Source organism: Pimephales promelas, chromosome 16, assembly GCF_988280905.1.
Source record: "Pimephales promelas chromosome 16, fPimPro1.hap1.1, whole genome shotgun sequence".
Classification (NCBI taxonomy): Eukaryota; Metazoa; Chordata; class Actinopteri; order Cypriniformes; family Leuciscidae; genus Pimephales; species Pimephales promelas.
The window spans coordinates 8,716,255-8,731,412 of record NC_142784.1 but is presented as its reverse complement, the minus strand read 5'-3'; the positions used below and the strand labels follow the sequence as shown (position 1 = coordinate 8,731,412).

Genomic DNA, 15,158 nt, shown 5'->3' with positions numbered 1-15,158 from the left:
TTACTAATCTATCCATCTTTCTTTCTAACAAATCTATCATCCTTTCTTTCTACCTAATCTATCCATCTTTCTTTCTAACAAATCTATCCATCTTTCTTTCTAACTAATCTATCCATCTTTCTTTCTTACTAATCTATCCATCTTTCTTTCTAACAAATCTATCATCCTTTCTTTCTACCTAATCTTTCTTTCTTTCTTTCTAACTAATCTATCCATCTTTCTTTCTAACTAATCTATCCATCTTTCTTTCTAACTAATCTATCCATCTTTCTTTCTAACTAATCTATCCTTCTTTCTTTCTAACTAATCTATCCATCTTTCTTTCTAACTAATCTATCCATCTTTCTTTCTACCTAACTAATCTATCCATCTTTCTTTCTAAAAAATCTATCCATCTTTCTTTCTAACAAATCTATCCATCTTTCTTTCTAACAAATCTATCCATCTTTCTTTCTAACTAATCTATCCATCTTTCTTTCTACCTAATCTATCCATCTTTCTTTCTAACAAATCTATCATTCTTTCTTTCTACCTAATCTTTCTTTCTTTCTTTCTACCTAATCTATCCATCTTTCTTTCTAACAAATCTATCCATCTTTCTTTCTAACTAATCCATCATTCTTTTTTTCTAACTAATCTATCGATCTTTCTTTCTAACTGATCTATCCATCTTTCTTTCTAACAAATCTATCCATCTTTCTTTCTAACAAATCTATCCATCTTTTTTCTAACAAATCTATCCATCTTTCTTTCTAACTAACTAATCTATCCATCTTTTTTCTAACTAATCTATCCATCTTTCTTTCTACTTAACTAATCTATCCATCTTTCTTTCTAACAAATCTATCCATCTTTTTTCTAACTAATCTATCCATCATGGTTTCTACGTAACTAATCTATCCATCTTTCTTTCTAACAAATCTATCCATCTTTCTTTCTAACAAATCTATCCATCTTTCTTTCTAACTAATCTATCCATCTTTCTTTCTTACTAATCTATCCATCTTTCTTTCTAACTAATCTATCCATCTTTCTTTCTAAATAATCTATCGTTCTTTCTTTCTAACAAATCTATCGTTCTTTCTTTCTACCTAACTAATCTATCCATCTTTCTTTCTAACAATTCTTTCTTTCTTTCTTTCTTTCTTTCTTTCTAACAATTCCATCTTTCTTTCTAACAAATCTATCCATCTTTCTTTCTAACTTATCTATCTATCTTTCTTTCTAACAAATCTATCCATCTTTCTTTCTAACTAATCTATCGTTCTTTCTTTCTACCTAAGCAATCTATCCAGCTTTCTTTCTAACAAATCTATCCATCTTTCTTTCTAACTAATCTATGCATCTTTCTTTCTAACAATTCTTTCTTTCACTTTCTTTCTTTCTTTCTTTCTTTCTGATGCTAATAACATGCTAATCATGTTAGCTTTATGCTAATCATGTTAGCTTCTTGCTAAAAACATGCTAGCATGATGCTAGCTACATGCTAATCATGCTAGCTTCTTGATAAAAACATGCTAGCATGATGCTAGCAACATGCTAATCATGCTAGCATGATGTTAGCTACATGCTAATCATGTTATTATGATGCTAGCTACATGCTAATCATGCTAGCATGATGTTAGCTACATGCTAATCATGCTAGCTTCTTGCTAAAAACATCAACATGCTAATCATGCTAGCATGATGATAGCTACATGCTAATCATGCTAGCTTCTTGCTAGCAACATGCTAATCATGCTAGCATGATGCTAGCTACATGCTAATCATGCTAGCTTCTTGCTAAAAACATGCTAACGTGATGCTAGCAACATGCTAATAATGTTAGCTACATGCTAATCATGCTAGCTTCTTGCTAAAAACATGCTAACGTGATGCTAGCAACATGCTAATAATGTTAGCTACATGCTAATCATGCTAGCTTCTTGCTAAAAACATGCTAGCATGATGCTAGCTACATGCTAATCATGCTAGCATGATGTTAGCTACATGCTAATCATGCTAGCTTCTTGCTAAAAACATGCTAGCATGATGCTAGCAACATGCTAATCATGCTAGCATGATGATAGCTACATGCTAATCATGCTAGCTTCTTGCTAGCAACATGCTAATCATGCTAGCATGATGCTAGCTACATGCTAATCATGCTAGCTTCTTGCTAAAAACATGCTAACGTGATGCTAGCAACATGCTAATAATGTTAGCTACATGCTAATCATGCTAGCTTCTTGCTAAAAACATGCTAGCATGATGCTAGCAACATGCTAATCATGTTATTATGATGCTAGCTACATGCTAATCATGCTAGCTTCTTGCTAAAAACATGCTAATCATGCTAGCTTGATGCTAGCTACATGCTAATCATGTTAGCTTCTTGCTAAAAACATGCTAGCATAATGCTAGCAACATGCTAATCATGCTATTATGATGTTAGCTACATGCTAATCATGCTAGCTTCTTGCTAAAAACATGCTAGCATGATGCTAGCAACATGCTAATCATGCTATTATGATGTTAGCTACATGCTAGTCATGCTAGCTTCTTGCTAAAAACATGCTTATCATGCTAGCTTGATGCTAGCTACATGCTAATGATGTTAGCTTCTTGCTAAAAACATGTTAGCATGATGCTAACAACATGCTAATAATGTTATTATGATGCTAGCTACATGCTAATCATGGTAGCATGATGCTAGCTACATGCTAATCATGCTAGCTTCTTGCTAAAAACATGCTAACATGATGCTAGCAACATGCTAATCATGCTAGCATGATGCTAGCTACATGCTAATCATTCTAGCTTCTTGCTAAAACATGCTAGCATGATGCTAGCAACATGCTAATCAGGTTAGCATGATGCTAGCTACATGTTAGTCATGCTAGCTTCTTGATAAAAACACGTTAGCATGATGCTAGCAACATGCTAATCATGCTATTATGATGCTAGCTACATGCTAATCATGCTAACAACATGCTAATCATCTTAACTACATGCTAATCAAATTAGCATCAAGCTAGCTACATGCTAATCATGTTAGCTTCTTGCCAAAAACATCTATCTATCTATCTATCTATCTATCTATCTATCTATCTATCTATCTATCTATCTATCTATCTATATTTCTTTCTAACTAATCTATCCATCTTTCTTTCTTTCTTTCTAATCTATCTTTAAAACTTCATTCAAACTTCAAAACTTCAAACGCTCTGGTCCGGCTTTCTCAAGCCAACTTAAAGTTTGTCATCAAACTTTTTTTTCTAGTTTCTCTTCATATTTGTGAGATAAAAAGTCACAATTATTTTTTAATTTGTTTTTTATTCTATGGCGGAAACAAGCTTCCATAGTTAATAGCACTAAAACTTGGAAGAAATTTACCATATACAATTTCCATTGGGAATATCCTAAGGGGCTGTAAAATGCTTCAAGCTTTTTTGAGGAAAATAATGTCTATGGTTAACAGTATTATAAATTACATTATAAATTAAACTCAGATTTTAATTCCGTGATTGTTTGCAGTTTTAGGGAATAATTTTTTTTTTCTTTGAGGAACTTGAATTGGAATTTGAATGAATTCTTATGAATTATCCACCAATTTACCAAAATGTGATATAGTTATGAACAGCAGTGAGATTGTGTTGAAATAATGACTTAAAGTTAATGTAAAAGTTGGAATAATGACTAAAAGTTCTCCTATAAAAGCTATTGTACGGCTTCATGATATTTTAAATCAAGTAATATGAACAACTTACTTCGACTACATTCATTTTATGGTACTTTTATGGTACATTTAGCAGATGCATTTAGCAGATGTCCCCATCCACTAATGTTTTATAGAAAAAAAATATAAAATTACTTTGAATTCCATCAGAAATGACACATTAATTGCTTGATTATTTGCTTTAAAATGCTAATGATGGTTTCCTATCCTAAATTGCAGGACTACGACACATTTTTTGATGCCAAAGAGGACAACACAATCTATGAATTTTTGGGTCTGACACCTCCACCAGGATCTAAGGTTGTTGTATTTTTAGTTTCTTTCTGTGTGCTTTTCTTGATTGATAGAAAACCATCTTAAGGCCAATTCCTACAGCACCGACAGACAGCAACAGGCACTTTTTCAGGTTTTGTTGAATGAGTGTGTTGGCTCTCATTGTTGCCGATTGAACATGTTGAATTGCCGGTCTTGAAATGACAGACTGTAAACTGGTGACTGTCGGCATTGGTCTGGATCTGTTGGTGCAGTAACACGTTGGTGCAGTATCTTAAAGTGATACCAGTAAAAAGGGATAGTTCACCCAACAATGAAAATTCTGTAATTTTTACTCACCCTCATGTTGTTCCAAACCCGTAAGACTTTCGCTCATCTTCATAACACAAATGAAGATATTTTTGATGAATTCTGAGATCCTTCTGTCCCTCTGTTGAAAGCTACACAATTACCATTTTGACCCTTAAAAGAGTAAATCTAATCCAGTGAATTGAGTGTTTTATTCCAAATTTTCTGAAGAGACATGAACAGATGAAATTTAGGCTTTTATTCATACATAAACATCCATCAACTCACACATCAGTTGTGGTAAACGGAAGCTCAAGCATTGACGTGTGAGAACCAATGAGGTTCATTCTTATGTGTTACGCAGCACGTTTGAACTCCTGCAAGAACCAATGAGGTTCAGTCTCGTGTTACGCTGCACGTTTGAGCTCCTCCAAGAACCAATGAAAATGTATTGAAGGTAGTGGTGTACAACAGTTCTTCAGCAGTGATGTCAGCGTGTTGGCCTTCAAAAAATCTTAACCCAAAGTTCTGTCTATGTGGCAGAACGTTATACAAGAAGACAAAAGGACTACATACAATAGAAAATGGTTAGCACCTCCCACAGGAGAATGATCTACACTACAATCTACTCTGAGCAATGTTGCTTCTTTGTCATTCACACCCATCATTTTCTATGGGCCATACATCTGTATGGGCCATTTGGTTCACACCTTTACAGACACAGATAGAGTTGATTGCATCTGAGGCACAGTGACAATGTAAATGCATCTGAATAAAGATGACTAAAAATACACATAATCTTTAAAGGATCTTTCTCATGCAACACAACACATTTGAGCCTCAGCAAGAACCAATGAGGTTCATTCTCGTGTTATGCAGCACGTTTGAGCTTCAGAAAGAACCAATTAGGATCATTCTCGTGTTACGCAGCAGGGTTGAGCTTCTGCAAGAACCAATGAGGTTCATTCTCGTGTTACGCATCACGTTTGAGCTTCAGCAAGAACCAATGAGGTTCATTCTAGTATTACGCAGCACGTTTGAGCTTGTGCAAGAACCAATGAGGATCATTCTCGTGTTATGCAGCACATTTGAACTTCAGCAAGAACCAATGAGGATCATTCTTGTGTTACGCAGCACATTTGAACTTCAGCAAGAACCAATGAGGATCATTCTTGTGTTACGCAGCACATTTGAACTTCAGCAAGAACCAATGAGGATCATTCTTGTGTTACGCAGCACATTTGAACTTCAGCAAGAACCAATGAGGATCATTCTAGTATTATGCAGCACGTTTGAGCTTGTGCAAGAACCAATGAGGATCATTCTCGTGTTATGCAGCACATTTGAACTTCAGCAAGAACCAATGAGGATCATTCTCGTGTTATGCAGCACATTTGAACTTCAGCAAGAACCAATGAGGATCATTCTTGTGTTACGCAGCACGTTTGAACTTCAGCAAGAACCAATGAGGATCATTCTCGTGTTATGCAGCACATTTGAACTTCAGCAAGAACCAATGTGGTTCATTCTTGTGTTACGCAGCACATTTGAACTTCAGCAAGAACCAATGAGGATCATTCTCAGGTTATGCAGCACATTTGAACTTCAGCAAGAACCAATGAGGATCATTCTTGTGTTACGCAGCACATTTGAACTTCAGCAAGAACCAATGAGGATCATTCTTGTGTTACGCAGCTTATTTGAACTTCAGCAAGAACCAATGAGGATCATTCTCGTGTTACGCAGCACATTTGAACTTCAGCAAGAACCAATGAGGATCATTCTCGTGTTACGCAGCACGTTTGAGCTTCAGCAAGAACCAATGAGGATCATTCTTGTGTTACGCAGCACATTTGAACTTCAGCAAGAACCAATGAGGATCATTCTCAGGTTATGCAGCACATTTGAACTTCAGCAAGAACCAATGAGGATCATTCTTGTGTTACGCAGCACATTTGAACTTCAGCAAGAACCAATGAGGATCATTCTCGTGTTACGCAGCACATTTGAACTTCAGCAAGAACCAATGTGGTTCATTCTTGTGTTACGCAGCACATTTGAACTTCAGCAAGAACCAATGAGGATCATTCTCAGGTTATGCAGCACATTTGAACTTCAGCAAGAACCAATGAGGATCATTCTTGTGTTACGCAGCACATTTGAACTTCAGCAAGAACCAATGAGGATCATTCTCGTGTTACGCAGCACATTTGAGCATCAGAAAGAACCAATGAGGTTCATTTTTAGTGTTACGCAGCACGTTTGAATTTCAGCAAGAAGCAATGAGAATCATTCTTGTGTTACGCAGTAGGGTTGTGACGGTGAGGATTTTTTCGTTTAAAGGCAAACGTAAAATGCGCACGTTTTCACAGGCATACATAGCGGTGCGGTAGTGCGGGAAAGAACTGTTTTGTTATTGTGCCCTGAATATGCGCTAGTTTGAAACTGAAACTAACCTTTGATTGACAGGCATATGATCTGACCATCTGGAAATTCACCAATTTTGTCCAACAAAGCAGTCTGGAGAGTTATAGATTAACGTCGGTGGAACTTGGCTTTATCAGGCAATCTGTCATGACACATTAAAGAGCCACAAAACGAAAGTATGAAAGTATTTAATATGAAAGTTTCATATTAAATATTAGCTGCTCGGTCCTGCCTGTCAATGTCCTCTATTTTTCACTTCTCGAGAACATGGGTTGAATCTGAAATCGCCCTCTAAACCCTCATTTACTAGGCCTATTCCCTACATTAGTCTACTAATACTGTTCAATTGAAGGAGTGAATGAGAAGGAGTAGGTAAAAATTCGGTAAGAATTCGGACAGCCGTTGCTGACAGAGAGGCGATCTGACACGCGTCCCATTTTCTCACAAATCTCTACGTTCGTTTAAGACTGCCCTTATGGACATTTTGGCATAATTTGTGTGTTATGGTTTGTTCAAGCCCGAAAGAGAACTCGATACCGACGCGCGTCTTTTCTGTGGGTCGTGTGTGTGTGTGTTAATAGGCAGGATTTAACGACTACTGCGTAATTGCGTTCAATATTTTTAAGGCTTTAAACTTTTGTTTTTTCACATGCCATGAATGTCATTAAACCGGTGTTGCGACTGAACACCGGTAACACCGACTACCGCAGCAAGCCTACGCAGTACGTTTGACCTTTTGCAAGAACCAATGAGGTTTATTCTCGTGTGTTACACAGAAAGTTTGAGCTTCTGCAAGAACCAATGAGGTTCTTTCTCGTGTTACGCAGCACGTTTGAGCTTCTGGAAGAACCAATGAGGATCATTCTCGTGTTACACAGCAAATTTGAGCTTCTGGAAGAACCAGTTAGGTACATTCTCATGTGTTACGAGGTTTTACGCAAGAACGTGAATTTGAACTTTTTGAAGCGTCAAAGTTGTAGTTGCGTAGCTGTTTATGGAGGGACAGAAAGCTCTCAGATTTAATAGAAAATGTCTTCATTTCGTGAATGAAGGGTGAGTAAACAATGACATAATTTTTTATTAATTTTGGGTGAACTATCCCTTTAACAACTAGGCCAAATAACAACCAAATCTTTTTTCACTTGTTCCCAGTCATGTACCCAAACATCCCTTTGGTACCGTTTTAGGCCTCAACTATCTTCAGATATTTGAATGAATGACTTTATTAAAAGTTTTAGTAAAGCAGAATACAGAAGTAGAGACAAAAGAGAAAGATATTTGAGACAGTATTCGCCCAGCAAAAGTACACCCAAATCGAATGTTTTTCCTTTGTCCACCAAAACATCAAGCTTAATACGTAGAAATTCTCAAATCGATTGAAACGCAACAGCCAGTAAAGATATCCCAGGCTCCTTGGCATCCTCTGAATCAAGCACAACAATTACCAGACAAGTCCTTGGTGGTGGATGAATAAACATCTGTAGAATCACACTTAATCATGTAGAATCACATATCACTGTAGAATTCTGTCTTTTTCCTCTCTTTTTTAGCAACTTTGGTGAATTTTCCCTTGCTGACAGTGATTGAATTGATTCTCCAGTTCTTTAATAAAAATCTCTCTTGGTGCAGGAGGCACAACAAGCTGAACATTCACAAAAGCTTCATAATGGATCTGGCACAGAGGACCATCTTGGTGATGACACAACAGTAATACCCAATTGAATTTCTTCTAGTCTTTGGTTTATATATATTTAACCAAAATTCACTTCCAGTGCATTTCCAGACACGCGTCTTTATTGTATGCCCTTCGTCTGCTCTATGATACTGCTAAGTTTTTGTTCACCAGTCTATCACAACTGACACTCTCAGAAAAAAAGGGACGCTTTGTACTTTATTTACCCCTAAAGTGTGCATATTAGTACCTTAAAGGTACATATTAGTACCTATATTGTAGATATTAGTGCCTAGATGGTGTATATAAGAACCTTTTGAAAGGGTACCATCCCAGTGACAGCGTTTGTACTATTTTTTTTTTCTGAGAGTGTAACCTAACACCATGTTCGGATAAGTATACTACTCATACTACTTCAGCATTATGTAGACTGTTCAGGGTACATTTGCAAGAAATTCCTGCATGGCTAACGTTTGCGAATTTGTTTAATGTATTGACCCTTTTCACATTTCCGGGGCTCTTACAGTTTGCAAGAGCTCACCAAAATTGGACAGTTGAAGACTGGAGAAATGTTGCCTGGTCTGATGAGTCTGGATTTCTGTTGAGACATTAAGATGGTAGAGTAAGAATTTGGCGTAAACAGAATGAGAACATGGATCCATCATGCCTTGTTACCACTGTGCAGGCTGGTGGTGGTGGTGTAATGGTGTGGGGGATGTTTTCTTGGCACACTTTAGGCCCCTTAGTGCCAATTAGGCATCGTTTAAATGCCACGGCCTACCTGAGCATTGTTTCTGACCATGTCCATCCCTTTATGGCCACCATGTCCCCATCCTCTGATGGCTACTTCCAGCAGGATAATGCACCATGTCACAAAGCTTGAGTCATTTCAAATTGGTTTCTTGAACATGACAATGAGTTGACTGTACTAAAATGGCCCCCACAGTCACCAGATCTCAACCCAATAGAGCATCTTTGGGATGTGGTGGAACAGGAGCTTCGTACCCTGGATGTGCATCCCACAAATCTCCATCAACTGCAAGATGCTATCCTGTCAATATGGGCCAACATTTCTAAAGAATGCTTTCAGTACCTTGTTGAATCAATGCCACGTAGAATTAAGGCAGTCCTGAAGGCGAAAGGGGGTCAAACACAGTATTAGTCTGGTGTTCCTAATAATCCTTTAGGTGAGTGTATAACACAAAGTATAGCATTATAAATGTGTAATCAATTTGTTTAAAATGAAAATATGAAAGGGGTCATGAACTGAGTAATCACATTGATCTTTTTGACAGTGATAATATGCTATTCCAAACAGTCACATATAAACATTTCCATATTTCTGCATGCTGTTCCTCTTAATCCACTGCATTTTGTGTAGAGTTATTAATCACATTTAATCAGGCATGCTTTCTCACTTTTTCAAATAGTTCAGTCAAAAGAAATGCAATTTTAATTAATTTTAATGCAGACATTTTGCTCAGAATATGATGTTTGTTCATTTCTGATTGACAATAATTTCAAAGTTAAATAGACATGACTGCAATTACAAACCTATGTAATTACAAGTACTTACAAACTATGTAATTACAACTCTATGTACCTGTGTTTGTTTGAGGAAAATGTTTTTCTTCCAATGTTGTCTTGAAAAAATATAGATGTGCTTTTGAGGACTATTTTTGGCAACATTGTCTAACTAACAAACCCTCTTTTCTTTCTTAGTCCTGTTTCTCAAATTTCATTGGTGATTGTTCTTCCGAAAACCCAGTTCATTTACTCATTCCTGTTTTCATCCTGATGGACCTGTTGTAAAACTACCCATGATCCCGTGGTGCCTTTTGTCCTTTAGTGTCATAACAGTTTTAATTTCCCCTTTCCTGGGATGCTTTGTTTGTTCTTCTAGAAGAAGGAAATCAAGGAGGCTGAGCAAAACGGAGACGCACACACAGCAGAGCTGGAGGACCCGGGCGAGAATGTAGAGACGGACGCTCAACAAGAGGAGGAGGAAGAGGAGGAACCCGCAGAAGAAGATGAAGAGAGTGTAACTGACTTATAAAAACTCCTAATTAACCCTCATTCCTCCTCAAACATCTTCTGCTCCTCCCATGGCTGCTCATTCTTCTTCCAAATAATCCATAATACCCTCATCTATTCACCTCAAGTTTGTTTTTTCATGCAGGTTCTGTAATCTCTCCTATGTAACTGAAATAAACATCTAATGTCCTGCTTCTCCATCTCATCTCTTCTAGTTTGATTCCTTACTAGGGTTTTTCTTGTTGACAGTGTGATTATTGTGTAGTAAATATGTTTTTCTGCCTCATGTATTTGCTCATTTTCATATTTGTTGACTTTGTTTTTAGAGAAAGGCAGCTGAGGAGGAAGAGCAGGTAAGAAAAAAGTTCTTAAACAATTCTGCTTGGCTTAATCATTGTAGACAGATGGTAGACAGACAGACAGATAAAAAGATAGAAAGACAGACAGATACATAGACAGACAGACAAATAGACAGACAGACATATAGATAGACAGACAGATAAAAAGACAGACAGACTGACAGATAGAGAGATAAATAGATAGACAGATAAAACAGATACATAGACAGATGGACAGACAGATAAATAGAAAGACATACGGATAAATAGACAGACAGTTAGATAAACAGACAGACAAACAGATAAATAGACAGATAGACAGACAGATACATAGACAGAGAGATAGACAGATAGATAGATAGAAAGACAGACAGAAAGATAGATAGATAGACAGACAGACAGAAAGGAAGATAGATAGATAGGCAGACAGACAGACAGACAGACAGAAAGATAGATAGATAGATAGACAGAAAGATAGATAGACAGACAGAAAGATAGATAGATAGATAGAAAGATAGATAGATAGATAGATAGATAGATAGATAGATAGATAGATAGATAGACAGACAGACAGAAAGATAGACAGAAAGATAGATAGACAGACAGATAGATAGATAGATAGATAGATAGAAAGACAGACAGAAAGATAGACAGACAGACAGACAGACAGAAAGGAAGATAGATAGATAGGCAGACAGACAGACAGACAGAAAGATAGAAAGATAGATAGATAGACAGAAAGATAGATAGACAGACAGACAGAAAGATAGATAGATAGATAGATAGATAGATAGATAGAAAGATAGATATATAGATAGATAGACAGACAGACAGAAAGATAGATAGATAGATAGATAGAAAGATAGATAGATAGATAGATAGATAGATAGACAGACAGACAGATAGATAGATAGATAGATAGACAGAAAGATAGATAGATAGACAGACAGACAGACAGATAGATAGAAAGATAGACAGACAGACAGAAAGATAGATAGACAGATAGATAGATAGATAGATAGATAGATAGATAGATAGACAGACAGACAGACAGACAGACAGAAAGATAGATAGATAGATGGATAGATAGACAGAAAGATAGATAGATACATAGATATATAGATAGACAGACAGATAGATAGATAGATAGATAGATAGATAGACAGACAGATAGATAGATAGATAGATAGATAGACAGAAAGATAGATAGATAGATAGATAGATAGATAGATAGATAGACAGACAGAAAGATAGATAGATAGATAGATAGATAGATAGATAGATAGATAGATAGATAGATAGATAGATAGATAGATAGATAGATAGATAGATAGATAGATAGATAGATAGACAGAAAGATAGATAGACAGACAGACAGACAGAAAGATAGATAGATAGACAGATAGATAGATAGATAGATAGATAGATAGATAGACAGACAGACAGAAAGATAGATAGATGGATAGATAGACAGACAGACAGAAAGATAGAAAGATAGATAGATACATAGATATATAGATAGACAGACAGATAGATAGATAGATACATAGATAGATAGATAGATAGATAGATAGATAGATAGATAGATAGATAGACAGACAGAAAGATAGATAGATAGATAGATAGATAGATAGATAGATAGATAGATAGATAGATAGATAGATAGATAGATAGGCAGACAGACATTATATATATACTGTATATATATATATACCTAAATGTTTTGCAATGGTTTTATTGTGTTCACTTGTTACCTAACAACTACAAAAATGTAATAGTACTATTGAAAGTAATTGAAATGGTAAAAAAACTAAACAATGTTTAAACCTTATTGTTTAATAATGATATTTATTACTATTCTGAATGAACCCTTTTTCTTCTTCTATGACCTACAGGAAGAAGGAGAAGAGGACAAGGTAAGACTGTATTCTTGTTTATATAGCATGTTTCCTCAACTATTTCAATGATAGATATTTCTCAATGTGAGAGTTTGTGTTTTGTGCATTTGTGCATGTATACTATGATTTTTAAAATTAATTATTGATTAATAATGAATGATTTGGGAAAGTGTGGGAACCCTGTTTCCCCCACATTATTTCTTAACAGGTTGATTAATATCTGCTCGTTTATTTATTCACGAAAATACAGAAAATATAAAAACGCTTGTCAAAAACATAATTGAAGAAAGCTAACGTTCGCTATTCGCTGTTCCAGGTAGAGGACAACCATCTGGTCTCAGAGGTGATTCTAGATCTGTAACTCTATTCCCTCCCATTCATTTCTGCTTACTGTATCTCGCTGACAACATTTCCATTCTTATTTTGAGTTCATTTTTGCATCCATGTGTTTTGTGTGACTCTCATCTGCTCCTCACAGTCATTTACTCACCTGGAAGGCGACTCGTTTACTTTGGGTTTTGCCTGTCATTTTTCTTCCCACTTTTTCTTACAGGTGTCATGGATGCATTTGCTTTAAGTTATCCACCAATGTAACACATTTCTTCCCAAAAATGAAAAATTATTCAATATATAATACAGTTTTTTTAACCGAATTAAGAAATAAATTAAGATAAACTGAATTAAAAATTATATTTTCCATATGGTTTCGCCCATAACAATTACATTATCCTAACCATCATAACTTGTACTAAGTGATATGCACTTTTCACCACATGAGGAATAAAGCATCTAAAGCATCAAATATGATTTGAATTTAAAACACATATTTCATTGAACAATTTAATGCTTAGAGGTCTTTTAATCTGACTATTTCCTATATACAAGTATTTTTATGGGTTGGATCAAGTACAAATATGTCATTGAAAAAACAGCTGCAGTTATGCACACTTTGTTCTTGTTTATCGTAATTTCTTCGATAAAGATTGAAGATCAGATCTTTCATCAGATCTTTTATCACTTCTTTTATCATCAGATCTTTTATCACTTATGACAGCTTGGTCTGTCTTGAGTATGCTGGTCACATGATTTGCTTCATTTTTTTTTTTTGTGATCAATTAGCCTGACCTAAATCCAACATGGCTGCCAGTGGTGCAGAACATTCAGCTATTTAGATAAATTATATATATATATATATATATATATATATATATACAGTAAATATATTAAATTATTATTATTATTATTATTATACATTTTATTTCTAGGCGCCTTTCTTGACACTCAAGGTCACCGTACATTATACAAAACAAAACAATAAAAATTACAATACAATTAAAATACAACATAGTCAGAGGGAGTAAGCTATTCTAAAAAGATGGGTTTTAAGTTTTGATTTAAAATGTGAGAGGGAATCAATATTACGGAGGTCCGGTGGAAGCGAGTTCCAGAGTTGGGGAGCAGAGCAGCTAAAAGCTCTGCTACCCATAGTAACAAGGCGGACACGGGGAACAGTGAGATGGATGGAAGAGGAGGATCTAAGAGTGCGAGCAGATGTGGATATATGGAGAAGATCAGAAAGATATGAAGGGGCAAGATCATGAATGACTTTGAAAGTTAGGAGAAGTATTTTATAGTTGATACGATAAATGATAGGTAGCCAATGGAGTTGTTGTAAGATAGAAGTGATGTGATGAATAGCGGGGGTACGGGTGATAATACGAGCAGCTGAATTTTGGACCATTTGTAGTTTACGAATTGTTTTATGCGGGAGGCCAAACAAGAGGGAATTACAGTAATCTAAACGAGAAGTGACTAGACTATAAACAAGAATGGCAGTGGAATGAGGCGTAAGGAAAGGGCGCAGACGGTTGATATTTCGAAGATGATAATAAGCAGACCGGGTAACATTATTAACATGAGACGTAAACGAGAGGGTGCTATCTAAGATGACACCCAGACTCTTAACCTGAGGGGAGGGGGAGATGTAGGAACTATCAATGGGAATTGAAAAATTATGAAGTTTGTTTAGTGTTGATCTTGTGCCAATAAGAAGCAATTCTGTTTTGGTGCTATTTAATTTAAGGAAGTTTGAAGTGAACCAGGATTTTATTTCAAGGAGACAGTTAATAAGGGAAGATGGTGGAAGTATTGAGTTAGGTTTTGTTGAAAGATAGAGCTGGGTGTCATCTGCGTAGCAATGGAACTGAATCTGATATTTACGGAAAATGTGACCAAGAGGAAGAAGATAAATAATAAAAAGCAGGGGTCCCAGGACAGAGCCCTGGGGCACTCCAGTGGTGACAGGAACTGAATGAGAAGTGAATGATTTTAACTGAATAAACTGAGTGCGGCCAGAGAGATAGGAATAAAACCAGTTAAGAGGCGTGTTAGTAATACCGATAGAGGAAAGTCTGTCTAATAGGATAGTGTGTGAGATTGTATCGAATGCTGCGCTCAAATCAAGCAGAAGAAGAATAGATAATAAACCAGAATCAGCAGCCAGAAGAAGG

At 36.0% G+C, this 15,158-nt stretch overlaps 1 protein-coding gene across 9 annotated transcripts in view; it reads left to right on the top strand.

Annotated features, from left to right (window-relative positions):
• sh3bgr (SH3 domain binding glutamate-rich protein) overlaps positions 1-15,158 on the top strand; it is a 49,344-nt gene that overhangs the window by 16,639 nt on the left and 17,547 nt on the right. For 5 of the 9 annotated variants that reach the window (XM_039654232.2, XM_039654234.2, XM_089120948.1 and 2 more), the window contains exons 3-8: positions 3,938-4,018; positions 8,336-8,413; positions 10,282-10,419; positions 10,739-10,765; positions 12,646-12,666; positions 12,965-12,991. In XM_039654232.2, coding sequence (XP_039510166.2) covers positions 3,938-4,018; positions 8,336-8,413; positions 10,282-10,419; positions 10,739-10,765; positions 12,646-12,666; positions 12,965-12,991 — 372 coding nt within the window. The remainder of the gene's footprint in view (positions 1-3,937; positions 4,019-8,335; positions 8,414-10,281; positions 10,420-10,738; positions 10,766-12,645; positions 12,667-12,964; positions 12,992-15,158) is intronic. The other 4 variants (XM_089120946.1, XM_089120947.1, XM_039654237.2 and 1 more) reach the window with 2 other exon arrangements.